General features: G+C 40.4%; 1 protein-coding gene across 3 annotated transcripts in view; it reads right to left on the bottom strand.

Annotated features, from left to right (window-relative positions):
- The window catches only part of LOC140483239 (pleckstrin homology domain-containing family G member 1-like), a 212,757-nt gene that overhangs the window by 43,571 nt on the left and 142,392 nt on the right, over nt 1-26,794 (bottom strand). For 2 of the 3 annotated variants that reach the window (XM_072581337.1, XM_072581339.1), the window contains 2 exons: nt 22,339-22,889; nt 6,433-6,533 (listed from right to left, as the gene is read on the bottom strand). In XM_072581337.1, the coding sequence (XP_072437438.1) occupies nt 6,433-6,533; nt 22,339-22,889 (652 nt within the window). Of the gene's footprint in view, nt 1-6,432; nt 6,534-22,338; nt 22,890-26,107; nt 26,255-26,794 lie in introns of those variants that run through there. The other variant, XM_072581338.1, reaches the window with a different exon arrangement.

Below are 26,794 nucleotides of genomic sequence, written 5' to 3'. Positions count from 1 at the left end.
TCTTCAGGAGCTGTGGCTGGACAGGCCACTCAAAATTATGCATTTATGATGGATTTATGAAAAATGGAAATAAATGAGGCATGCTAGGTAATCGAGACAAACGTTGACCAAAGTGACTGTGCTAATAAACATACTGCAGAATCCAGATACGCTACAGATACAGACTGACAGTATGCAATTGACCCAGCAGCTGCAGCCAAAACAATATAAACTCTAATTTGGAATTGAATAGAATCAACTGAATGCCATTCCCAGGACAATCTGAAATATTGAGTTGTTTACCAGACATGGAGGTGCCTCCCACCCTTATTTGGAGAGGGCTACCTGACATACATGCACCCAACATCTCCAGAAATGCATGCTTAAGGACCACCCTGCCATTAACATGTCATTGCCTGGTTGGGTCCGATTGATTAGGGTGATCAAGCCCTGATAGATCTATCAAGGACAGTCCCAAAAGTGGACAAAGACCAAGTATAAGAACCATTGCAATACCACCCTCAGGAGCAGTAACCAGAGACCAGAGACCAATCAATGAAGATAAAATACTGGGACCATTGGAAGAAGATGACCATCACCACATGAATCAAGGCCAAGATGAGTTTAAGAGTCGTGAGATCTTGTTGCAGCTCTATAAAACTTTGGTTAGACTGCACTTGGAATATTGCGTCCAGTTCTGGTCGCCCTATTATAAGAAAGATGTGGATGCTTTGGAGCGGGTTCAGAGGAGGTTTATCAGGATACTGCCTGGACTGGAGGGCTTATCTTACAAGGAGAGGTTGACTGAGCTCAGACTTTTTTCATTGGAGAAAAGGAGGAGAAGAGGGGACCTAATTGAGGTTTACAAGATAATGACAGGCATAGATACAGTCGATAGCCAGAGACTATTTCCCAGGGCAGAAATGACTAACACGAGAGGTCATAGTTTTAAGCTGGTTGGAGGAAAGTATAGAGGGGATGTCAGGGGCGGGTTCTTTACACAGAGTTGAGAGAGCATGAATGCGTTGCCAGCAGCAGTTGTGGAGGCAGGGTCATTGGGGAACATTTAAGAGACTCCTGGACATGCATATGGTCACAGAAATTTGAGGGTGCATACATGAGGACCAGTGGTCGGCACAACATCATGGGCTGAAGGGTCTGTTCTGTGCTGTACTGTTCTATGTTCTCTATGTTCTATCTAGTTAGTGGTATATGATCATCCAAAGGTAAGTTAAAGCACAAGATAATTAATTTGATTTAGTGTAAATTGTTAGTTTATAGTATATTTTGTTGTTATAGTACTAATTGTGTTAAATATTATTATTATTATTATTGAGTCAACTCACAGTTTTTTTGCTAGGTAATAGAGTTAAAACACTTTTAGGTGCAACAGTGTGGACTTAATGGGCCAAATGGCCAGGTTCTACACTATAGGGATTCTTTGATTATGAAGTATATACACAAGTTTTCTGCCATTGCTCACCCAATGACCTTCCCCTTAATGCATTTTCCACTCACTTTGGACAACTTCCTTTATACATTTGTAAATATCCCTATTTAAGTTAAGAACACTTGTTTATGACCAAAGCTGCTCTCCCTCAAGTGGAATTTGAAATTCGAAATTCTACCATGTTGTAATTGCTGCCCCCTAGAGGATACTGAACTATTAATCCCATTCTCATTACAAGCTGTGATAAGAGCCGATAATAGCTGCTCCAAGTTGGATTGTTAAAGCAGTATGTTGCATACTTTCTGATGTACTCTACAGATTCAACTTCCATGTTCCCCCTCCCCATCTCACTTGTGCAATCAAATGTGCAGATTAAAAATTCAAATGACAGTTATAGTGCTCTTTTACACACCAACCTTATTTCCCGCTTACACTTTGTCCTACATTGAGAAGCACCTCTTTAGGGGGCCTATGGATACATGCAACCCCTTTTCCTTACAATTCCTCATTTCCACGCAACTTGATTTCACATGGGATTTTTAGTTATTTCTATTTGTGCCATCAACTTATTTGTCTTGTTAGAAATGTGCACATGCAGATAAAGAGCCTTAAGCTTTCAACTATCATTCCTCCTTACTTTTGTTCTAATTCCTGCTTCATTCTACTTCCATTTTCTATCCATTCCTATTATATTTTGATTACCTTTGCATTCTCTGTACTTCTGCACTTTCAGGTCTTTGTTTTAAAACTTCTCTCAAAGTGCACCACCCCATGCCCAATTTGTAGGTAGGTCTTTAAACTAAGCTATACAAGTTACCAGGACAATGGTTCAAATAAAGCCCAAACAGTTCTCATTCCAGTCATACTGGCAATACCAATCTTTGAGCTATACATTTGCATCTTATGTCATCAATTGAGCGATTTAGGAGCATAGGAACAGGAATAGGCCATTCAGCCCTTCAAGCTATCCGCCATTCAGTGAGATTATGGCTGATCCATTGCTGAACTCTTGTCTGCCTTAGGCCCATATCCTTCAATATCCTTGCTAAACAAAAGCGTGTCTTGATTTAAAATTGAACAACTGAATTAGCACGACTGCCATTTGAGAAGTGCTTTCTAACATCTCTTTTGAAAGGCCTAGCCTATTGTTAGACTATACCAACTAGTGGAAACAATTTATCTTTCTACCCTGTCTTTCCCTGTTTATATCCTAAAAATCTTTATTTAATCACCCTTTAACCTTCTAAATTCTGGAGAAGGTGGCCTAAATTTGTCTAATCTCTCCTCAAAACCCCTGGTCCAGGTTTTATTTAAACCGGTGTTGAATCTCTCTCTCTCCTTCTTCCACACCCCCCAGCCACTGCTCCGCCACCCCCCCCCCCCCCACCCACGGTCAGAGTATCCTTCCTAAGGTGTGGTGCTAAGATTGGCTCACAGTACTCTATATTGGGTCTAACTAGGGTTTTGTATCATTGCTTGCTTACGTGAAAATCCGTGTGGCACACCTTTGTCCATTCACCTAATCTATCCATATCCAGTTGTAATTTTATGCTATCATCAATATTGTCTACAATGCTGACCAATTTTGTATTGTCAGCTATTTGGATATTTGATTTTTTTATGCCATTATCCAAGTCATTAATTAATATGGTGACTAATTGAGACCTGAACACATCCTGCAGGACACCACTAGTCACGTCCTACCAGCTGGAGTATTTATCCAATTTTCCCCCAACTCTGGTTAGGTGGCAGGAAACAAATTTCCTATTCATGTCAATAATGAGCCCTTAATTCATAGATTTCCACTTTAGCTAACAGTCTCATGTGGGGCTTTTTCAAAAGCCTTCTTGAATTCCATATAAATGACATCCATTGACTTACCTCTGTCTGCAACCTTTGTCACTTCTTCAAAAAAAAATTCAGTTTGTCAGGCATGACCTACCCTTCACAAATTGATGCCAACTCTCCCTAATTAACTGAAATTAAGGTGATCAAAATCATTTCCAATAATAATTTCCCCACCACAGATGACAGGCTAACTGGTCTGTAATTCCAGTATGTTTAATATCATGTGTGTTAACTTTGGATTTTGAACGAACTGCCAGAGGAAGTGGAGGCAGCTGGTACAATGACAACATTTAAAAAGGCATCTGGATGGATACAGGATTAGGAAGAGTTTAGAAGGATATAGGCAAATACTGGTAAATGGGACTGGATGAATTTAGGATACCTGGTCAGCATGGACAAGTTGGACTGAAGGGTGTTTTTGATCTGTATATCTAAGACTCTAGTGATATGTGGGTTTTTCCCTACCTGTCTGAAGAAATTAAATCAACTGGAGACCTTCTGTGGTGATTTTCTTTATAAAATGTGTGGAGCCTAATTTTCAGAATTAATGGATTTTTATTTACCTAATATAGGTTTATAAAGTCATGAGAAGCATAGATAAGATGAGTAGCCAAGGTCTTTTCCCTAGGGTAGGAGTCCAATAGACTTAAGGTAAGAGGGGAAAGATTGCAAAAATAAAAGGGACTTACGGGGCAACTTTTTCACAGAGGGTGGTTTGTAGATAGAACAAACTGGCAGAGTAAGTGGTAGAGGCAGGTATAATTACAGCAGGTAAAAAAGTTTGTAGAGGTACATGAATAAGAAAAAGGTTTAGAGGGATGGGATATGGACTAAATGCAGCAAATGGGAATAGTTCAGGTTAGAAATGGGCAAGTTGGACCAAAGGGTCTGTTTCTGTGCTGTATGACTCAGCAAATCAAACAACTGTTTCTCAAAAAAGGTTGCTGTTAGAAATTTCTGAAAAAACAAAAGTCCTGAACCTTCTCAGGTCCCCTTTTAAATCCCCAAAGCAGATGACATTACGCTTCTACAGATTGGGTTCCATTATCAACGTTCCTTTGAATTTTCCTATTTACATACATATTACTTGCTGTGCCACCTAACACAATTGTAATAAACTTAATTATACAGTTCTCCATTCCCAAGTCATTTAGAAATAAAAATACACAGAACCTGTGGCCCCAAGTAAAAGAGGAAAGCATGAGTCACATCATATTATCCCAAGAGGGAGCTCAGTATGTACTCAAAACCCCTTCTGAGAAGTTGTTTTCTTTCCCCAACCACACCCCCATCCCAATTAGTCTGGGCAAAAAAAATTCTGGCTAAGTCTCATCACTGTTATATATACCTTTTAAAACAACTTTTATGGTTTATGAAAGCTGCTCGGAGTGTTACAGTAAACAGTCAATGAAAGAGACCAAACAGTGTGCAACCATTGTAATAACACAGCTGCAAGTGTCCTTGTTTTCCAACTTGAGTTCAGAGTCCTACTAATAACATGAGTTTTGGTGGGCAGCATCAGGTGCTGTTTATTCTTAGTTAATGCTTTTATGTTATTCCCTATCTGCTTGACATAACATGTTCAAGAACACCAAATACTTCACTTTTAAACGATCAGCTTCATTTTAATGCCATCACTTGTCTCCACAACCTCAGCCCATCATTTAGGCTGACATCATGCTGCACTGCCCTTCAGGATGTGACCATAAGCAAAGGCCCACCTGCCCTGATAAAAGTGGACAGAAAAGAAATTATCCTAACCAATATTTACCCTTCAACCAACACAAGCAGATTACACTACCATCGCTTTATCTGGGACATCTTCACAGCAAAATGAGCTTCCAAATTTCCTACTTTACAAGAGAGAGACTACAACTACAGATAGTGGCTTACAGGTCACAAGGTGCTTTGGAACGCCTGGAGTTGTGGGAAAAAAAAAAAGACAAATCCAAGATCTCCACAAATTATAATGAAAAAGCAGTACTGGAAGGAATAGGATATTCAATAGAAATTTATACAAAATGGATATAGACTTGAGAAAAAAAGTTACAGAATGAGAGAGATATAACAAGTGGAACTAACTGGTTAGCGGTTTTAAGACATCAGCATGGGCAGAAATGGGCTGAAAAGGTCTCCAAGTAAGTTTATATGCAGGAAACACTCAGGGCAGTGGAAGCAGAGTCATAAATAAACATGTGAAAATTAAGAAAATATGTGGTGTGGAGATTGTGACTAAATGAACACTTTTCGGAGACCCAGCAACTGGACAGGGCAAAGACATTCCTCTTTACTGTCAAATTCTGTGATTAGACTACCATTTTAACACCTCCCCTCTCAGCCTTCAAAGGCCTTCTTCAAACATCCTTCATCATCCATTTTTGTTATTGGAATCATAGAATCCAGTTAGTGCAGATAGATACAATTTGGGCCATCAAGTCTGCACTAACCCTCTGAAGGGCATCCTAGCCAGACCCACTCCCTGCATTTTACCATGGGCTAATCCACCCAACCAAAATATCCCTAGACAGTAGATGCAATTTAACTTGGCCAACCCACCTAACATGCAAATCTTTGGACTGTGGGATGAAACCAGGGCACCTGGCAGGAATCCACACAGATATGGGGAGAATACACAAACTCCACACAGACAACAGTCCCCAGAGCTGTTAGGCAGCAGTGCAAACCACTGTACCACCCCCAATTTTGTTTACCTTCCTGCTGCTTATTGCTCAGTGAATACAACAAATTTAGATTATGCAACAAGACAATAATACAGCGTCTCGCAGTTCTACAGAGGATTTTTGATCAAGTAAACAGAGATCCATAAGACAATTAAGACAGATGGTCAAAAACTTGATCGAAGTAGTAGGTTGAGGAACATTGTATGGAAGGAAGGAAGAAAGTTAGTGGGGGGGGGGAGGAATTTTAAGATCTTCAAGCATTAGCAATTTACTGCATGATCAATGTTGCAGCAATTAAGTCAGGACTATACAAGAAATATTCCCACAAACAACTTAATGACAATACCTTAAAAAAAATTCAATTTGGAACAGGGAAAGCTGAATTAGAGTCAACTGGTTACCTGTACTTTTGAACTCTAACTTGCATTTACAATCAGAAGCCTTTTTGAGTTCACTAGATCAGGATTTACTCACCTATTAAATCGATAGATATCTCTGATGTTTCCAAACAGAGCCAAGCGTTCTTCTGTCCCCAGTGGGAGTTGTGATTGGTCAGTGATGCAGTCAAGATAGTCCTAAGAGCACAAAAGGATCAAGTTATAGTCTAGCTGCAAGACATAGGTGACGTCATCTAGTTCAAACGCACTCGCATTCTTTCAATTCTATTCCTCCATTCATCATTAACGAAAAAAAGTCCTTAATTCATACCAGAGTGCACAAAAAATTACTTTTAAAATCAGTCACTAGGGGATCAATTGGGCTCACAATGTGGCTCACTTACACTAGCAAAAAGCTGCACATATTTCATACACAGGAACTAATCTGCTGCAGAAAAAAAAGCACATTTGAGTGTTGCGTTTTTTAATTGAATGAAACGTTTTGGAGACAGGGTCTATTTCTGTGCCGTACAGCTCTATGACTCTATGACAATTGCTTCCTGTTGCATTCTCCATGTTAACTCATCAGTTGTGTTGAAATTGCCACATAACTTTCTCCCTTTGAAATTTGGTTTTCTTGCATCCATATATTTTTGAAATGCAAAATAAAAAGCTTCCTTCTGTAAAAAGTCTGCACTACCAAACAACCAAAACGTTCATTTCTTTTCACATGTTGAAGCCAATTTAGAAGTATTGCTTTGTGGTGTGGTACTTCCTAATATTAAGAACCAAATTTGCAATGCATTTTATACTGGCACAGGCCAATTGGCATAACTAGCCTATGTCAGTGCCTGTGCTTCTCACAAGTTACCTCCTGTTCTACTCCATTAATCCAATTACCATACTCTTCTAGTCTCTGCTCTCTCGTACTTACCTAACTTTCCCTGAAGCACATCTTTGCTACTCATTCCAACTAGTCAGTCAATGTGGTAACAAACTTCACACTCTCACCATCCTTTAGCAAATCAGAGATTTTTCCTGAATCCTTTATTGATGCACTGGCCAACTAACCTTCATATTTATGACTAGCTTTGAATTCCACCAGTAAGGAAGAGGTTTTGTTTTTTATTTAAAAACATGGTAGACTTAAAATGAGAAAGACCAGCTTAAAAGGGTGGATGTAGTTTTCAAAAGAAAAGTAACCTGACATCCATGGCAAGCATCATGTAAAACATCAGTTTGAATAAGTAAGAACTGCAATTGGAGTTGTAAACAATTTGGAGACAAAAGGAGTGTAATATGCACCTTTTGCCAGTAACAATTTGATTGATCATAGACTGAGGACCTATTATCAATGGCAGACCTTTTGTTTGTTTGGTTCTCAGGTAACTGAGCAGCTTTGAGCTGGGTCTAGATTAGAGTGGTGTTGGAGAAGCACAGCCGGTCAGGCAGCGTCCGAAGAGCAGGAAAATAGACGTTTCAGGCAAAAGCCCTTCATAAGGATTGAAGGCAGGGAGCCTCCAGGTTGGAGAGATAAATGGGAGTGAGGTGAGGCGAGACTGGGGAGAAGGTAACAAAGAGTACAATGGGTGGATGGGGATGGGAATGAGTGTGATAGGTCAGAGAGGAGGGGGGGGGGGGGGGGGGATGAAAGAAGAGGGGGGGGGTGAAAGAAGAGAGAGGGGGGGGTGAAAGAGAAGGGAGGAAGACAGGGTGGAGAAAATAAAAAAGAGGAAACTGGTGAAGTCCACATTGATGACCTGGAGTTGAAGTGTTCCGAGGCGGAAGAGTCGGGTAGTGAGGGAGTGGCGGTGGAGGCGACCCAGGACCTGCATGTCCTCGGCAGAGTGGGAAGGGGAGTTGAAATGTTGGGCCATGGGATGGTGGGGTTGATTGGTGCGGGTGTCCTGGTGATGCTCCCTAAAGCTCTCTATGAGAGAAAAAAAAAGGTGTCCAGTCTCCCCAGTGTAGAGGAGACCACGTCAGGAGCAACGGATACAATAAATGACATTGGCGGATGTGCAGGTGAAACTTTGATGGATGTGGAAGGCTCCTTTAGGGCCTTGGATGGAGGTGAGGAAGGAGGTGTGGGTGCAGGTTTTGCAATTCCTGCGGTAGCAGGGGAAGGTGCCAGGAGGGGAGGGTAGGTTGTTGGGGGGGCATGGACCTGACCAGGTAGTCACAGAGGGAACGGTCTTTGCGGAAAGTGGTAGGGAGGAGAATATATCCCTGCTGATGGGGGTCCATTTGGGAGGTGGCAGAAATGTCAGCTGACGATGCGGTTTACGTGAAGGTTGGGACCAGGGGAGTTCTGTCCTTGTTACGGTTGGAGGGGGTGGGGTTTGAGGGCGGAGGTGGATGAGATCCATTAGAGAGCATCTTCAACCACGTGGGAAGGGAAATTGCAGTCTTTAAAGAAGGAGGCCGTGGTGGAACTGGTCCTCCTGGGAGCAGATACTGCTGAGGTGGAGTAATTGGGAATGTGGGATAGCATTTTTGCAGGAGGTAGGTTGGGAAGAGGTGTAACCCAGGTAGCTGGGAACAATTTACAGAAAGAATGAGGGGAGTTCAATTCTTCACCAGCTCAGAAGGGCACTCTGTCTGCAGACAAAACTCAGACAAAACAAAAAGAAAACAGTTTCTTTCCTGTGACAGTTGTAGATATGACTTTAAACTGATAAATCAGAGACATTGATATATGAGCTAGCCGCCATTTACCCTATACCAAATAGCAGAAGTATCCAGAGAAAGTGACTGAAGTGCTGCACAGCAGTAGAATAAGGATCATCTCGACAACATAACCTAGTAACAAAGACTACTGAATTGACTTTGGTGTCAGATGTGTGGTCCAGCACACACAACTCTGATCTCCTGTAGCTGCAGTCCTCACTTTCTCCTACTGAATTGACATCCCAATTTTGCCCTCTGTCCTAATCTATTTGTTTGTCTGCAAGTAAGGAAGAGTTTTTAAATTAGTAGCGTTATGTGCCAATGGTTTATAAATCCTTAGCTGCAGCTAGAGTCTAACTACTTGCAATAAATAGTGATTCTTCAGTGCAGAATTTGCTGTGCACTTCTTAATTAATCTGGATCTGAAATTCAGGTAAATTGGAGAATTTTGGATGCTTTATAAAATCCTGAACTTTTATTTCAAGTCCAGGAATAGCAGGGCTACTTTTCAAGTGCACTACTCCAGTGAACTGTAACAATATCTATGCTCAGTATCAACTAACAAACTACTTCATAACTTTTCAGAACCTTTATCAAATCAACTCTTAGCCTTTTGTTTCCTTCAGAAGGCAGCACTAACCTATTTAATCTGTCAAGATGATTATCTGTTAGTTGTGGTATAGGTTTTGCAAATATTTTCTTTCAAATTCTCTGGTATTTCCTTTTTTTTAAAAAATGAAGATCAAAAATTGTGCAAGGACTTTAAACATGGTCTAGCCAAAATTCTAAACATTTTCTAGTTTCCAATCTTGTAGTTTTGTTCTGAGAAATTGTCTTAGCATAACAATATCGAAACAAACTTTTATTTTCTACTTACTGGTAGATTTATAGATCTCAAAAAAAGGTTCCTAATCATGTGACACCTTTAAAAAGGAAAGGGTCAGAATTGTTAGTTTTCCTCAGGTCTCAAACATCCAAAATCAAAAGGTCAACTCAATGTCTGTATATCCTTTCTACATGTTCCCACTCCTTTCTCTGCAGAATTACCAAGGCCTACTAAACTGGAAACAGCTGCATTCTGAATCAGAAATTAACATTCAACTACAGGTAGATCATTGTATTGTATGACAACATTGCTTTTGGACAGACTCAATTGGAGATTTTCCTTTTGGGATCCATTGGCACAGTGCATCAAATGTCATGCTCTATTCAGTTAAGTGTTCAAGGTCCTCAATTACCCCAACAACCTCAATACACAACTTCTCCCAGTGAGAAAATCCAATTGCAGAGGGATGAAGAGCAAAGCTACTGTCTGCTCCAGTTTGCTTCCTTTGACCAATTCCCCACGCAGGGAGAAGATGATCCATGATATTGGCAGTACTAAAGTCCACATTTGAGTCAGAGGACTGAGTCTACTCCACTCCATGTCAACACGATTATCAGAGGAGGTATTAAACCAGAATACCATTGGGCTCCATTAGAAATAAACAATACCACAGCAATATTCCAAAAGAAAAGGGTTTCTGGGATAACACTGCCTTCCTGTTTATAGAACCTTGTTTTGTGTAATTTGGCTGCTACATTTCCTAAATGCCAGAGTCCAGACTTCAAAAATGTATTGATTGGCTGTACTGTATCCAAGTGCCTTGATATTATGAAAAACTTTATAGAAATGGAAGTTTATTTCTGCTGGTCTGGTAATTATTCAATGGTCTATTCACTTTCTACAATCTCGACCATCGGGGAAGAAGGTACAGAAGCCTGAAAACACCCACCAGCCAGTCTTGAAACAGTTTCTACCCTATTGTTGTTAGAATACGGAATGGACTCAAACTCTTAACATTCGCCTGTACTTGTGTTTTTGTCGCTGTTTACCTATTATTTACTTATCGATGCTACTTAACTATGCGATCTGCCTGTATTGTCTGCAAGACAAAGCTGTTCACTGTGCCTTGTACATGTGACAATGAATTCAATTCAATTCAATTCAATTCACTTTCTAATAACTCACTCAACTAAACTTGATATTTACATTTATTCCTGGAACACTCAGAATTTCTTCCGATTCGTGCAAATAGCATCCAACATGTAGAAGCTCTTGCATTCATCAGAATTATACTTTGGCCATCATTGATCCATCAGTAGGAAGTACTGTTTTGATCATTGGGGTTTTGAGTTTCCCTTTCTGATGGGACTCATCTAAACCTTTGAGACTCTTCTAATTCAAGATGGTTTAATTGACACCTGACTATGCCTAATCATTCATTCAGCTTGTTTCATGATTTCGCCCTGGTTTGAAAGCCTGCCATCTGTGAGGATTCTATTTTACCCACGAGCACTTCTAGCCGACACCTTTTGTTTTTATTTACTCCATCACTGCAGCCTTTTGTTTTCCATTGGCATCTTTTTTGTCATTTAATTTCTCCTGGCTTGAACCCAAGCAGAGTTTCCTTTCTCATCTTTCCCATCACTTCCACCTCTCTTTTGCTTAAAATTTGTTGTTACATTTTTAACTTTTCCCAGTCGATGGAAGGTCATTGACCGGAAATGTTAACCTTATGCTCTCTCCACAGATGCGGAGGTCTACTGATCATTTCCAGCACTTCGTACAGTACTTCTTTTTATTGTCCTGTTTGGCCCAGAACATTCACTACCTTACACTTATCCAATAGCATTTACATAAGATCTTTATGAAAAGGTCTTGAAGTCTGGGTTTATTAAACGGTGAGTCTTCTGACAAAAAAATCCAATGGACTAGAGCAGCATTTGTATAGATGCAGGAACAGATTGTCTACTCATCTGGACCAATGCAAAGAAGAAAATGCAGAACAAAAATGACAGTTTGTGGGTGGAAGCTGCCACTATCCCTCTTTCCTCAACTAGATGCAACTGACTATTTTTGCTTAGAGTGGTAGAGGAATATTCATTTAAGAGACTTAAAGAAAACAGCATCTTAACAAAACAGTACGTTCCTGCCCCCATTAATAATTAGGTGCAAGTTACATAAGCGAATTATTTAGTGACATAGGTGACACATCAGTCCCCTCAGAGGTCCAGAACTTTTCTCCCAAAACTGGCAATTTGGGAAGTCGCTGGGCACCAAAGACAAAAGTGGAATTTCCTCTCCCTAATGTGGCAGCACTTGGTCGACAACTCAGCACCCTCATTTATGCATTACAATTTGTTGCTTGCTTTAAAATATTTGGCATTCTTCAAATTATCTTAAATGTAAGTAAAACTAAAAGCTTCAACTGTATCTCTTTTCTTAGCAGCAGTCTTTAGGTAAGAACAATATTGGATAGGACATTGAGGAAAATTCCAAAAGTGTTTGGGGGGGGGGGGGGGGGTTCACCTGAATCTGAACAGCAAGCAGCATCTGGTACTTATGAGTCTTTACAGCATTTCAGACCTTCATGCCAAAACTAACATCTGGACAGCCTCTCATTAAAATGGTCCACAGCCTCTTGTAAAATCCACATAATTAAAAGGGGGTTATGATATCAGGGACTATGTAATGAAAGCATTGAATGCAATCTTCTGATGCTGTCAAAGCAAAAGGCATATACCAGTCAAATCTTCCAACTGACGTTCACATAATTGGCTTCTTGTCTGGAAATCATGTGTCTGGATAATTATCTTGTAATATTGGAATGTCTTTTTTGCCTATATCTCAACTTACACCAAGACGCATTCTCCCATCAACCATGCTCACAGACCTTCAATACTGGCACCTGATCCAGGAACATTTTAAAATTATTAGCCTCATTTACAAATTTTTTCATACCACTATTCTCCTCCAAACCCAGAACTTTCCCTCCTCTAAGTTTAGATTTGGCATTCGTCTACTTTCAGTTGTTTAGGTTGTGAACTCAAGAATGTGCACCCTAAACCTCTCCAGGTCCCTTTTTTTAAAAAAAAATGTTCTACAAGACTTCTGTCTTTGACCAACTTCTTAAGTCATGTGTTCTAACTTCTCCTGCGATTTGGCACCAAATGGTGACTGATGGTGTTTCTGCACTCAGCCCTATTGAGGGCATTATATAAATGCAAATCATCTTCCTGTGAACTATTCTCCCATGTGCTTTTATAAAGCACAAAAGATCAAGCAAACGATTTCAGCGTTCTAAAAAGCCTGGACGTATTCCTGGTAACAAGTTGAAATTCAAAGCAGGTCTACACTGTCCAGCAGGACTCTATCCTCACCACTGCGTAGGTCAACTTCATTGGTCGATTGATTACACTCTCCTTCGATAAACTAAGCGACACATCTATTTTACTGCTGGGGTGCAGAATAGGTAGATCTCTGTTTTAATACCAAACACCAGAAGAACGAGGTTCAATGATGTACAACTAACCAGGAAGAACAGGTCATTCCTTCTCCAAACATTACTAAAGGGATCTTTTAACCTATACCTGCAAGAAAAAAGATGAATCCTTGACTTTAGTCTAAAACTAAAAGATAACACCTCCAATTGGAGAATGCAGTCAGTAATGCAGAAGACCGTTGGGCTGGAAACAAATCTTTAGATTTGGAGGCCAGAGTCAAATGCAGGTCTACTGTGAGACAGCTGACTCAATCTGTGGAATCATCCAGATATCAGGAAGCCCAGAAACAGATCTCAACTAGCCATTAAAAATACAGTGATTACATCAGCTGGTTAGAGGCAAGGAGTCATGCAGCAAGTTCTCCCCTAAACAAGTCTACCAGGTACAAAGCATAAATCCGATGTATGACGGAATAAAGCCCACTTGCTTGGAGGAGTGCAGCCCCACACCACCCAGGACTAAAAAGGCCCATTTGATTAAAAAGCCTCAACCACTAACATTCACACTCTCCATCAATGCAGAGTGGCAGCAGTGCATAACATCTACAAAATGCACTGCAGGAACTCAAATGTTCCTTCAGTAGTATCTTTTAAACAAGGACAGCAAATGCATGGAAACACTGTCACAGTTCCTCCTCTGTTGCTTAGTCAAATTTCTAAAACTTCGTTCTAGTAACATTAGATATAATGACACCAAACAGACTGCAGTGGTGCAAAAAGGCAGCTCACCAGTATCTCCAAAAGGAAACTGAAGATAGGCAATAAATGCTGGCCCAGTCAGCAGCACCCATGCCACATGAATGAACTTATATATATAAAAAAGTGTATCAAAACAGTTATGACAATAGGTGCAAGCACAACGTTGTCAATCAAATGAAATTAATTGTATAGATCTTTGTGAAAATAACGGCAATAGGTAATCCATGCATGGCTCATTCGATTTCAACTTTTATCACAATGCAAAACAAACATTAACCAAGCTCTCGAGCTAGTGAGTTAACAGTAACTGAACAGCAGTATCAGCTAATATCTAAAAGCAAAGCTCAAGAGAAACCTAGAGATCATATTAATTAAAACAATGAAGAAATGGTGTCCATGGGCAACACTTTAACCATCTTTTACGTTGATGGAACAAAGCCCTGTTTCCAATCAAAGTGCTGTGACTAACTCTCTTGGGAGCTCACCTGCATCACTTAATTGGGCAAAGAATAAAACTTTCTTCCAACATGCAAAGCTTCAAGAAATGAATAAGCTAACTTGCATTGATGGAGGAGGTCTCAATCCCAGGACACCCCTAGACACCAGCTAAAGCACTGATAACTGAGTCACTATTTGAATGTAGGAAGCAGCAGCAGCAAATTTGTCCTCAAGGTTCCACCAATGTGATGATGTTGGCCAGGATATCAGGAATAACTGTTCTTACACACAAATACCAATATGGGAGCCTTCACCATTCGTATCATCAGACAGGCTGTGGCTTCAACAGCACAGCACTCCCTCTACAACATAGGAGCATCAGAAAAGCCCAGATCGGGAGATAGAAACAATTTAAAAAAAAAAAAAATTTTCATAGCTTTCTACCTCTCTTCAGTTCCTAACAGACAATTGCACTTGAAATATTGACTTTTCTTCACCACAATGCAGTCAGTGGCTGAGATTTTCCAACATTGATTTCCAGCCCCACCCTCCTCCATAACCCCTTATTTCCAAGATCTATCAAATTTTACTTTTATTAGACTGGCCTATCAGCTTGACTTATGTTTAAATCTTTCAGTGGGACATGATTCCCTGCCTTCTTACACAGAGCAGAGAAAAACAAAGTATTCCCCAAGTAAGCCCCAGATGATATCTTGGCCTTGAACAAGCAAGAGTGGCATTGTACTAAATATGGTGCATTTAAAACATCAGTCCACTGATGTGATGCCTTGATACTTCAATCCATTGATCTCCCATGTAATAAGCAGTACCAAAGCAGTCAAAACAAGAGACAGCATTTGTTGTTATTGATTCAGTATATTGAAATGAGTGACGGATATATTATAAACGAAGGGCAAAAAAAGTCCATTCAGGCACACTTAGCCTGCCCTACATCACAATGACCAAATCATCATAGCCAATCGATTCTCCTGGCCCTAGTGTTGTAATTTCCCAGACAGTGGCAAAAAGGAAAAAGGTGGGAGGAAAATATTACAAAATGATAACGTAGGTAATTCTTTTCCAACCACTTCGTACCTCTAAATTGAGGGGTGATAGATATAGGACAGATGTCAGAGGTAGTTTCTTTACTCAGAGAACAGTAAAGCTATGAGTACAGGAGTTGGGAGGTCATGTTGCGGCCGTACAGGACATTGGTGAGGCCATTGTTGGAATATTGCATGCAATTCTGGTCTCCTTCCTATCGGAAAGATGTTGTGAAACTTGAAAGGGTTCAGAAAAGATTTACAAGGATGTTGCCAGGGTTGGAGGATCTGAGCTACAGGGAGAGGCTGAACAGGCTGGGGCTGTTTTCCCTGGCACATCGGAGGCTGAGGGGTGACCTTATAGAGGTTTACAAAATTATGAGGGGCATGGATAGGATAAATAGACAAAGTCTTTTCCCTGGGGTGGGTGGGTGGGTGGGCGGGCGGGCGGGGGGGGGGGGGGGGGGGGGAGGGAGGAGTCCAGAACTAGAGGTCATAGGTTTAGGGTGAGAGGGGAAAGATATAAAAGAAACCTAAGGGGCAACTTTTTCACGCAGAGGGTGGTACGTGTATGGAATGAGCTGCCAGAGGATGTGGAGGAGGCTGGTACAATTGCAACATTTAAGAGGCATTTGGATGGGTATATGAATAGGAAGGGTTTGGAGGGATATGGGCCGGGTGCTGGCAGGTGGGACTAGATTGGGTTGGACCGAAGGGTCTGTTTCTGAGCTGTACATCTCTACGACTCTATGAATGCCTTTATACTCTAAAGGATTCATCTGATCGCTCCTGTCTATATCGGACATATGCTTCTTTCTTTTTCTTAACCAAAACTTCATTTTCTCTACACCTACCAGCCTTGCCTTTCACCCTAACAGGATTAAACTGTTGTTATCTCATTTTTGAAGGCTTTAGAGAAAGCTTGCAATTTTACCAAGTAAACAGCGCATTTTAACTTTGATATCTGTAGAACACACAGTACATAAACAAGCTCCAGCAACTGTAAGCTGTTGATAAGGGAACCACCACAACATCATCTATAGCTCAAAACAGACTGATGGCACAAGTACATGCTTGAGATCTGTTTGCCTCTCTGCTCAAGTTTCTTCATTGATCCAAGCAGACGATACTTAACCTTCACCTTACATTGAATTTTAAAAAAGATAATCCACCCTTACAGTCTGTATTCGATATCACTGACAGGGGTTGTTATAGGCTCCACTCACCTGCAAACGGAGATGCTTCAGACAAATAGGGAATACACCTCCTGGCATGCTTTAGAGCATCAAGAAATGAAGTAAATTTATATTTATATTGTACTTTTCACCAACTCAATGTCCCAAAATACTTCATAAAAAGTACTTGAAAAGGTGTGGTTACTGATGTAGTTTAGAAAGCATGGCTTTCAATTTGCACAGAGTAAGGTCCCACAAGCAGCAAGGATCAGATTTTGTTGAGAAGAATAAATACTGACCAAGATACCAGGAGAACTCCTGGTCTTCTTTGACTGGAGTGCTGGGATCCTGTACTCTACCAAAGCAGGTCAGGGGAGGGAGGGCCTGAATTTCTTCATTAATAAACATGACACTTCCAACAGTACCAGCCTGGAATATAAACTCCAGCTTCTAGGACTCATATCTATGACCATCTAACTCAGTGTTGAGAGCAATGACTAAGCCACAGCAGAAACTTTAGTTTTATACACGGAGGCAAATATAAAAGGCAAGGAAAAAATATTGGCGAGGCCTCAGTTGCAGTATCACCTATAATTCTAGACACCCCCTTCTAGAGAGGCTGATAGAAGGAGTCAAAGTAGATGAGTTAGAATTATTTCAGAAATTAGAGTGGAAGTGCAGTTTGTTATAGAAATTTAAGATGCAAAAATGGAGTGGAGGGGAGGGAAGGCATTAGAAAACGCACCCAAGAAAAAGGGAGCAGTTAAGAATTCGAAACTCAAAAATCAATACTGTGGAGTGAACAGAATCCATTTATTTTTTTTAAGTAACAAAGGAAAACCAGCACCTTTCATAACATCAGGTCATCCCAAAGTACTCTTCACCCAATTTAAAGTCTAGAGACTGTTGTATGGTAGAGAAAACAGCAGCCAGTCCTGTATACATTATCACAATTGTTCTTTTTTTTAAAAAATGAGGGCTTAATGACCCAGTGATTTCATTTACCAACATTAATAAAAGGATAAATGTTGGCATGACGTTGGGGAGAATTTTCTGGTCTTTGACAGTATCATGGAATCTCATTAAACAAAAAAAAGGTCCTACATGTACTATCACATGCAAAAGATAGCATACAATAGCATCAGCCTAAATGGGTGTTCATATCTCCAACATGAGACTTGAACCCGAGCCTTCTGCCTCAGAGGCTGGTAGAAAGAATGGTAGCAAGGCCAACCTCCAAAAAAGCTACCAATTGCCAGGAAGTGGAAGAGCTCTTTCAGAAAGCCGGATCAAATGATTACAAATTCTCCTACAACACAGCAGTTGCATTCCAGTGAAACCTCGCTTAGTAGAAATAGTGGGGTCTGTGGGAAAAGTGGGGCTTGGGGCAGAACAGCAAAACAAAATCACTCCTGATCACACAAAATATCCCCCAGAAGTATACTGCTAAGTATAGTACAGCCTGCATGAAGGTTGAAATCATTTATCAATAAAGAAAAAAAGTAAAAAAAAACAAAGCAGTATATTTAAAAAACATAGGAAAGCTGCTCTCTGGACAGTTCCTCTCCAGAAAACTGCTCTGTCGGCAGCTGACAGTGTATGCGTAAGAGGAGAGACTATGGTGCGGGCATCTGTGCATGCACAGAAGTGCATGAAAACCGACAGTCGCCACACACGCATGAACACGGATGGATGTGCAGAATGTAAGAACATTGGTGCATACACAAAAAGCCATGGAGATTTCAGCACATGCACAGAACGAAGCACGCAAACCGACTTCCGTGGAATCCCACTGTTGCCAAGAGGTAAATGTACTCCAAAATACCGTGCTAAGTCTTCAGCAACATTATTGCCAAATCACGCTGCCAAAACATGTATTATCCCAGAACTACCTGTATTTATTTCCGCGCTGTAAAATTTTGATATTCTGTTTGTAGACTTGAATTTGACAAATCAAATCAAGCTAATCCCCCAGAAAATTTCCCTGATACAGCAAGATGCTAAACAGTACACAACTAAAATAACTGAATTGTCAAGAATGCTTCCATTGTCCAGAAAGGCTAATAGTTTGGACAGAATGGAAGGTCAATCTGCCCATTGTCCTGTGCTCTATCCCAGCCGTTAAAAGAGCCAGATGAAAGGAGACTTCTAGCCTAGTGAAGGGCTCTTGGAAAGGTCACCACCTGTTGCACTGACCCCTAATAAAAAACTTTATCCAAACAGTTGCCCATGTTACTACTACTAATTGGTGGCACCACAGGGAATCTGTGCAAAACAATGCAGATGTTCTCAGACTATTGAAAAAAGGATTTGTAGACTGTACAACCATCAAATCATCTAACGATAACGTTCCCTTCTTTTCAACTACCTCCCCATTGATCGTACTAACTACAGTCATCCTTTGGCTTCTTGGGTGTGAGGAACAAAAAGTGGTGAGAGGTGTCTGAAGACAGATCAAGTAGTGGACAACAGCAGAAAACTTTTTCTAAAAAAAAGAGAACGTTTGGCTGGGGGGCGGGGGTGGGATTGGATTTCATGGGACATTGCGCACTTAATTGAATGGCTATCAACTGTAATCCCAGTTGTGTCAGGAAGGAGCACTGCGCAAATGGTAGGATTACACATTCCTGGAGCAGAGGTTTTCAAATGGATTTCGACACCAAGTTTAAATGGGGTTCGTTTTGCCAGGGGGTCAGCACAGGTAGGTTGCGGAGGTTGGGAGGAGCCAAGTTTGAGGGTTTGGCCTGAATAGAGGGAGGGGAGGATAAAAGAGAGAAGGATCAGAGTGTCTCTGAGCTAGAGTCCCTGCAAAATCTATACACTCCTTGCTAGACACTAGGTCTATGCAGTTAAATATGCTGGCTTGCCACTAGACATGAAGAAAACAGCCTTTAATTGGATACTTCAGGGCCTCAAATTAGCCCAGGGGTGGGTAGGCTAATACCTCCAACTACTCCTCCTACCGACTCTGGTAAAATTTCATAATGATTGGCAAACAACAAGGACATATGCTAGATTTTATGAACAACCCCACCTTCAAATCAGTTGGCAAGGGAGTAAAATCCAGCTCAGAGAAACAAAATCATAACAAAATGAACAAGTAAAAAGGAGGCAACATTACAAGACTCACCATAACAGTTTTATCCTCATTAAAAAGTGTGCCAAAAAAACTCTCCAACTTAAGACTTGCACATGTAGAAACAATCAAGACACTTAATATGTATTCAGTTTTGGCATGGGGCATGGATTTATTTGTGGATGAGCACTCCTCACTTCCATAATGAAATCGAAAACTTGCACAGATGTCTTCTGAATTGAGATAGGGAAGTTTGAATCATTTCATGTGGAATTGTTACAGTGCCTAGTAGGTGACCCAAAAGTTTAGCTGGATATTTCAATAAGTCCACTATTGCTATGCGGCAAGAGGTGGGGGTGGGGGATAAGAGAGAAAGAGTTTAGGACATAACATGAATTAGAAGAATCTGAATTAGAAAGCATGCTTAAATGAAATAATTGAGGACACTATGCTTTAAAAAGCTTATGTACAAAAGAACATTTCAGCATATTGTGAACACATGTTGCTTCGGCTTAAACAAATTCTCATGAATTTGATCTGTGATCAAGTCAAAAGTAAAATAGCAAAATCTTGTGCACTGAATTAAAGACTTATTTTTACAAAGCACCATTGTACCAAGGCAGTCAAACTAGTAATATTACACCACAATAGGATAATTGGTAGCCAATAATATGATAAATAAGAGACTTAATTGTACCATACTATGAAACAGTCAATGATACAGTATTACATCATGGTTTATTGAGGATTAGTTTGCCTATGGCTCATTTCGGAAGCCCCCATATCCCACTTTCATGCATGAAGGAAATAACTATATCAAATTAATTGACCCAAGTGCCAGTATGATCTGGAATTCCTTACTTAAATGGATGGTTAAAGCATCTTTAGTCATAAATTTAAAAACAAAAAAAGGGAATTCCTGTAGTTACACAATTAAATAGTATCTTTCTCCAGACCTTTTCTAAGAAAGCTCTTACAAAGGGCTGGTACAAGTACAATGTACTGATGGCCACATTGTATACTGTACAACTTGATGGTCTACAATCTTAAAAAGAGCATCCTGAAAGACCAATTCCTCCCCCGCATCACAAATTCTTTGCTCATTATGGAGAATATTCAATTAACACTTTAAAGTCCCCACACTCAAGAGTACACCCAACATATGCTGTCTTTCAACATGATTGACTGGAGGTAATGGTCCAAAAGTAATTCCAGTTTTCTTTCAGACAATGGATAGGTCCCATCGTTAATCAGACCAATTGAAACTAAAGGGAGATACAAAATGGAGACACTGGAGTGCAAGGCAAAAGTGCCCTCTGTCAAGAGAGAAAAGCTTCAGCATCCTCCCATCAATGCTAGGAGCCTAGGAATCTCCTAGATCTTGTGAACAACATTTCCAATAACATTCTGCAGATGAAATAACTACCTTGATTGTTCATATTGCTGAAGCAAAACAGTACAAAATCCACCCTATTTGGAACAGTTTAAATGAGGGTTAAACAACAATTGAGCAACTGATTTGATACAATACCAGTCAACAGAAGTCAAACAGAACTAATTTGTTCTGTATTTTAAGTGTAGCATCATTAATATGGTTTCTGAAGATGCTACATAAATGGTGTAATTCATAATTTTAGCATGCTTTAATTAAGTCTATATGATTCACAGAAGGCAACTATTGACAGGAAAGAGAGAGAGAGACTGCCAGATTTAAAATGGCTGCTATTGATCATCTATGTTCACATTGGCTGCTTTCAATAATCTCCAGCAACTATCCGAGCAAAAGCAAACTCACCACCTCTGACTGTAAACATTCCATGCACGTATGAACATTTCAGCCAGACAACAGAACAAAAAAAGTAGAGAATAAACAAGGTGTCTCCCTCAGCATGAACTTAAAAGAGAACCACCGAAGCCATTCAGACTTGATTTGCTAATAATGATCCAACAGATATCTATTACAAAAATAAATCAATGGCTTCTGATGAGGGAACATCAAAACTACGCAAATGTCTGCTTTGTAGAACCCCTCCACTGTCTGTAATAATGACCCAAATCTTCCAGTTGCTTGCCATTTCAACTGAACCAACTTGTCTCAATGTTAACATTTCTGTCCTGGGCCCACTGCAGTATTACAACAAAACTCCACATGAGCTGGAGGAATGCCACTATTTTCCACTTTGGTACTTTATAGCTTTGAGGACACAAAATGGATGGAGTTCAATAATTTCCCCCACCACCCTAAAAGCCATAATCTTGTGTCTTGTTCACATTGCTCTAAGCAAAACAGACCTCTTTTCTCCTCATTTTCACACCTAATCATTTGCACTTCTACTTTTCCTAAATTTACCATTAGCACTCCTTGTATTTTGTTCCAAGTACCCTCACCGTCTGTTCTATTTGTACAATGGTCGAATTAGAGCTTTATACGACTAACACCTATTTGTATTCTAGATCTCTTAAATAAGTCCAACATTCCACATAAACTAATAATTGCTGCCTGCATTTTCTAAGCCCAAAACAGAATTCATCAGTACAAGACAAAATTAACTCTTTGATCCAACGGATGAGTAGTACCTTCACAATGCTCCTTAGATCTTCAACATAGGTCCGCTCAGTCTCCAGAATTTCCTGCACCACTCTGTCCACATAAAGCAGCTTGGGGCTTGCAGATGCAGCTCCTGGTGACATTGCACGATTCTTGTGGGGCACTCTGGAGTCGACTCTTTTGATTCCAATGACTCCAGGCCTTTTCACATCCAGCTCTCCAGAATTCGTATGTGGCAAATTAACCTTAGCACAATCATCTGTGCCAGCCAAGTGCCCTGCTGGGATCAGCTCCAACCGGATGGCCCCAGCTTCCTTCTCTTGGCCAGGAAGGCCTAAGTGGCTGTTGGAGACCAGGGTCATCCCACTGCTCAAGGAGCAGTGGCTATCCCTGGAGGAGGCAGAGGAAGATGTGGAACTATAGCTGACTGGGCGATCGCGGTCAGATGAATCCATGCTTCTCGTTCCACCATACCGTCTATTATCTGTGTGCAAGAAGCCAATAGGCGCAGTCAAGGTCGCTCTACGGGACAGAGACTCTCGAACAGGTGGCAAGACATCTGGAAGAACATGGTACTCATCTGTAAAAGTAAAACGAGAGAGAATGAAACATTGACAACTCAACTTTAAAACGGTCAAACAGACATAGGATTTAAATCATGCAAAATCTAACTTTTTTTAACAGTTTAAAATGTGGACTGAAGAGTCATAAATAGATTTTCTAGTGCTTTGTGCAAGAGTTTTATACCATTTCAGTAAAATTAGGGTTTTGGACAGGGCAAACAACAGGGAAGAGGTGGTTAAGAAAATTGTCAGGATTCCATTAGGGATTGGTGAAAGCAAAAATCACTCTCGGACAAGAATTGCAAATAAAAAAAAAAAAAAAGAGTTTGGAGTACCATGAACAAAAAGCAAAAAAAGAGAGACACTAACTGGATATTCTTAGAGGCAGCATGGGTATGATGGACCAAACGGCTGCCTTTTCTGTTGCAAGATCTACAATTCTCCACATGGTGATCAGTCAGCCCTGCACTTTTCTGTAACCATTCAATTGCAACAGAGCTTCTCCGTGAGATGGGGACAGCAAAAGCTGGCCAGGATGCAAAATAATAGACTTCTTTCCTCCAGGAGAATATTTTTAGTATTAACATTTCTTCTCACATTGCAACATGGAATTTTAAGAAAAATTTCTAGCATGCTCAAAGACTTTGATAAAGTAGTCGTCCCTCAGTATTTTGCTCCATTTCCTATTAGTCACCTCAATAATGCTAAACCTGCTGAGTTTTTTTCCCAGCTAAAAACTAATAGGATCCATATAATCTCCATGTCAGAAATGGGAGACAAAAAAACAAAAGAACTCGACGTGAAATGCTCTGAGATCACTACCATTCATGTCCATACTGTGCTAGACATACACATGACATCATTCCACAATGCCTTTTTCAATTTAGAGCAATGTTTGACATTGTTGAGGCCACTTTTAGAACATGGCAAACAATTTTGGTTGCCTTCTTCAGGAAAGATGGGAGGGTACAGAAAAGATTCACAAGGTTGGAGGTTTTGACTTATAAGGAGGAGCTATATAGGCTGGGGCATTTCCCCCCCCCCCCCCACCGGAGGCAGAGGGGTTACTTTATAGAGGTTTATAAAATCATGAGGACCATAGATAGAGTGAATAGCTATGGTATTTTTCTTCGGGGGGTGGGGAGAAGAAAAGAGAGGAGGAGGAGGAGAGAGGACAGAAGGGAAGAGAAAAGAAAGTCCAAAAATAGAAGGCATAGGTTTTAGATGAGATAGATTTAAGACAAAAAAAAAAAGAGGACTGGAGGAGTAATTTTTTTTAAGACAAAGCGCGGTGAGTGTCACGTACACGCTGCCAGAGGAAGTGGTAGTGGGTACTATTACAACATTTAAAAGGTATCTGGATAGATTTGTGAATAGGAAGGGTTGAGGGGGATATCTGGATGGCTTTGATGAGTTAGACCGAAATATCTGTTTCCATGCTGTATTAATATATGACTGCATGAGCAGTCTCATTTCTCAAACTCTTCAGGTCATTATCAGTGTCAGAGTGTACTGAAGAGCCCCGCAATGCAGACACTAACACAACACTGCAGTGCAGTCCCAGCTGAATAGAAGGTACAGCAGAAATCAGGTAGAGGATCAACTTCAAAAGCTGGCAGATATTTTCTGATCGAAAAATGTGATTCTTATAGTTTACATGAATTGCAGAGAAGCACTTCATCTTGCCCTTAAATGATCTTCAGAAGTTCAAGTTGCACAATAAAAGTTTTATGATCAAATGACTAACAATACAATTGATAACATTCAGAACTCAAAGGCTTACCCACCCCTTCCTTGGCTTTATTTGTACTCCAACCTTAAAGATTTATTTTTGTTGCCATCTTTTATGGCTTTAATGGTATCAGAAGTCACTTTTATGAAATAAGGAAATATGACAGCCAATTTACATATAGCAAGTTCCCAAAAACTATGCAATAATGATCTTTCAGTTGAGATTTTGGTTGAGGGATGAGCTCTGGCCAGAATGCCAGGGAGAATTCCAGTTGCTCTTTTCAAAATAAAATCTTCAGCCCCAAGTGGGGAGATAGGACTCTATTTAGTGACTCATCTGGGACATCACACTTCCAACAAAGCAGCAGTCTGCACTGGAGTACCAATCTAAATTTTATAGTAAACATGGAGTGGCATTTTAATCCACAATCATCTGATTCAGAGGCACAAATATGACTAATTAGCCAAGGGTGAGCATATAGTTAATTCCCTACAAAAAGCAAGTGCTCGTTTAATCAGACAGCATCATAGAAACTGGTTACTTTCGTTTGATAAAAATGTCTGTTTTTAAATAGTCATGATAATTGTTATAGATTCTGATGCTAACATTCTGGGAGGGAGGAGATTGGTACCCGAGTTCCTGCTGCCTCACTAAGTATTTTCTCATCAACCTATTCAGTGTTATATTACATATCTCTGAAGCAAGTTAAGACTTGAACCCAGGCCTCCTACTCCAAATATATCACTGCACCACAAGAGCCCTTCCCTCACATATATGCTTTCTCCTCTTAAAAAAATGAGAAGGCAGTGCTCAGTTTTTCAACCTTTAAAGCTTACCCAAGGACATCTCACTAAATTATTAGCAGTGCACTCAGCTGATCAGAAATCCCCTCACTTTCACTGCACTCGGATGAAAACAAGTTACAGGGAGGCTTACTAAAAGCCAGTAGCAAGGATTTCAGAAACATTATTCTTCCAGATTTTTTGAAAACTTCCATATATGATTTATTAAAGCAACGAGGGCCAAAACAGTTAACAATATATTATGGCAAATAATGAGCAAGCAAATCCATGGACAGGAGTCAGATGTAAAACAATTGGCCAGGGGAGTTGGGATTTTAAATAAAAATGAATTGGAATCCACTTCCACAAAAGGGCAAAAAAGTGTCTTAAATCTGTATAGAACAAAAAAGATGACTGAATAGATATCTTGAGGAAAACTTCCGCTGGCAACGAAGAGTGAGCAGCATGGAGTGGATGCAACTGGATAGAACTTTTGAAGAATTGGAACAAGGATGATGGACTGAATGGCCTCCAATACAAAATTATATAATTCAGTTTGTTGAGACATACTGAACCACAGAACTACTGCAAACAAAAAACAATAAGGTACATTCACTATTGAGCTTCTCTGCCTTGACATCTATCGCTGGGAGGCCTGCATGTCTGGTATCACTTCAGTGAGTACGGTTCGTCACCACAGTTATTAAACTGGCATACTCACTCAGACTCCAGGCTCTGCAGAAATCTGGCTCAGTGCTCCTCAAAAACGCACTGCAACTTTTAAAAGCAAATAAAATCTTAGTCAACAATGATCATCAGTTCACTGGAGAGTTCCCTCTCTCTCGCTTAATCCACATGATGCTTTCAATCAAGCGTGAGCGCCAATCAGCAGCCTGCTCTGATCCGCTTCCGAACAAAAAAACCCACCATTGGATCTGGGGTCTTTGTTCAGCAGACTGCAGGACATCAGACTGGTTTAAGTTGTGATGCAGCCGTTGCTGTGGTGACAGGAATAGGTCGACATTGCTACAGCAGTCAGATGCTGTTTGGGATGGAACAGAGGGTCACGTTCTGGAGTTTTTCAGATCCTCCGCAGCTTTGTGCGGTGCAATAGGAGTAAACGCTTTCAGCTCTGTACTTACCAAGGAAGCAGTGAATTTAATCAGGAGGCATCCCTCCCCTGTGGTTCAATCAGGAAGAATGGCGTTGTGTTCTTTTTTAAAAAAAAACTTAACTCTTACGTACCAGAATATTTTTGTTTCGTGAGTGGGAACACAGATTATTTCAAGTCCTGTATTTTTCTTGCAATGCTGGAGAACAAGAAGCGTGCAATTCGCATGGTTAAGGGTAGTGGGGTCTGAGAGAATATTTATATTTGCCCGCTCCCTTTCAACAGTTCCCTTTGGTT

This window comes from Chiloscyllium punctatum, chromosome 11, assembly GCF_047496795.1.
Source record: "Chiloscyllium punctatum isolate Juve2018m chromosome 11, sChiPun1.3, whole genome shotgun sequence".
Lineage (NCBI taxonomy): Eukaryota > Metazoa > Chordata > Chondrichthyes > Orectolobiformes > Hemiscylliidae > Chiloscyllium > Chiloscyllium punctatum.
This window is presented reverse-complemented; position numbering and strand designations above follow the sequence as displayed.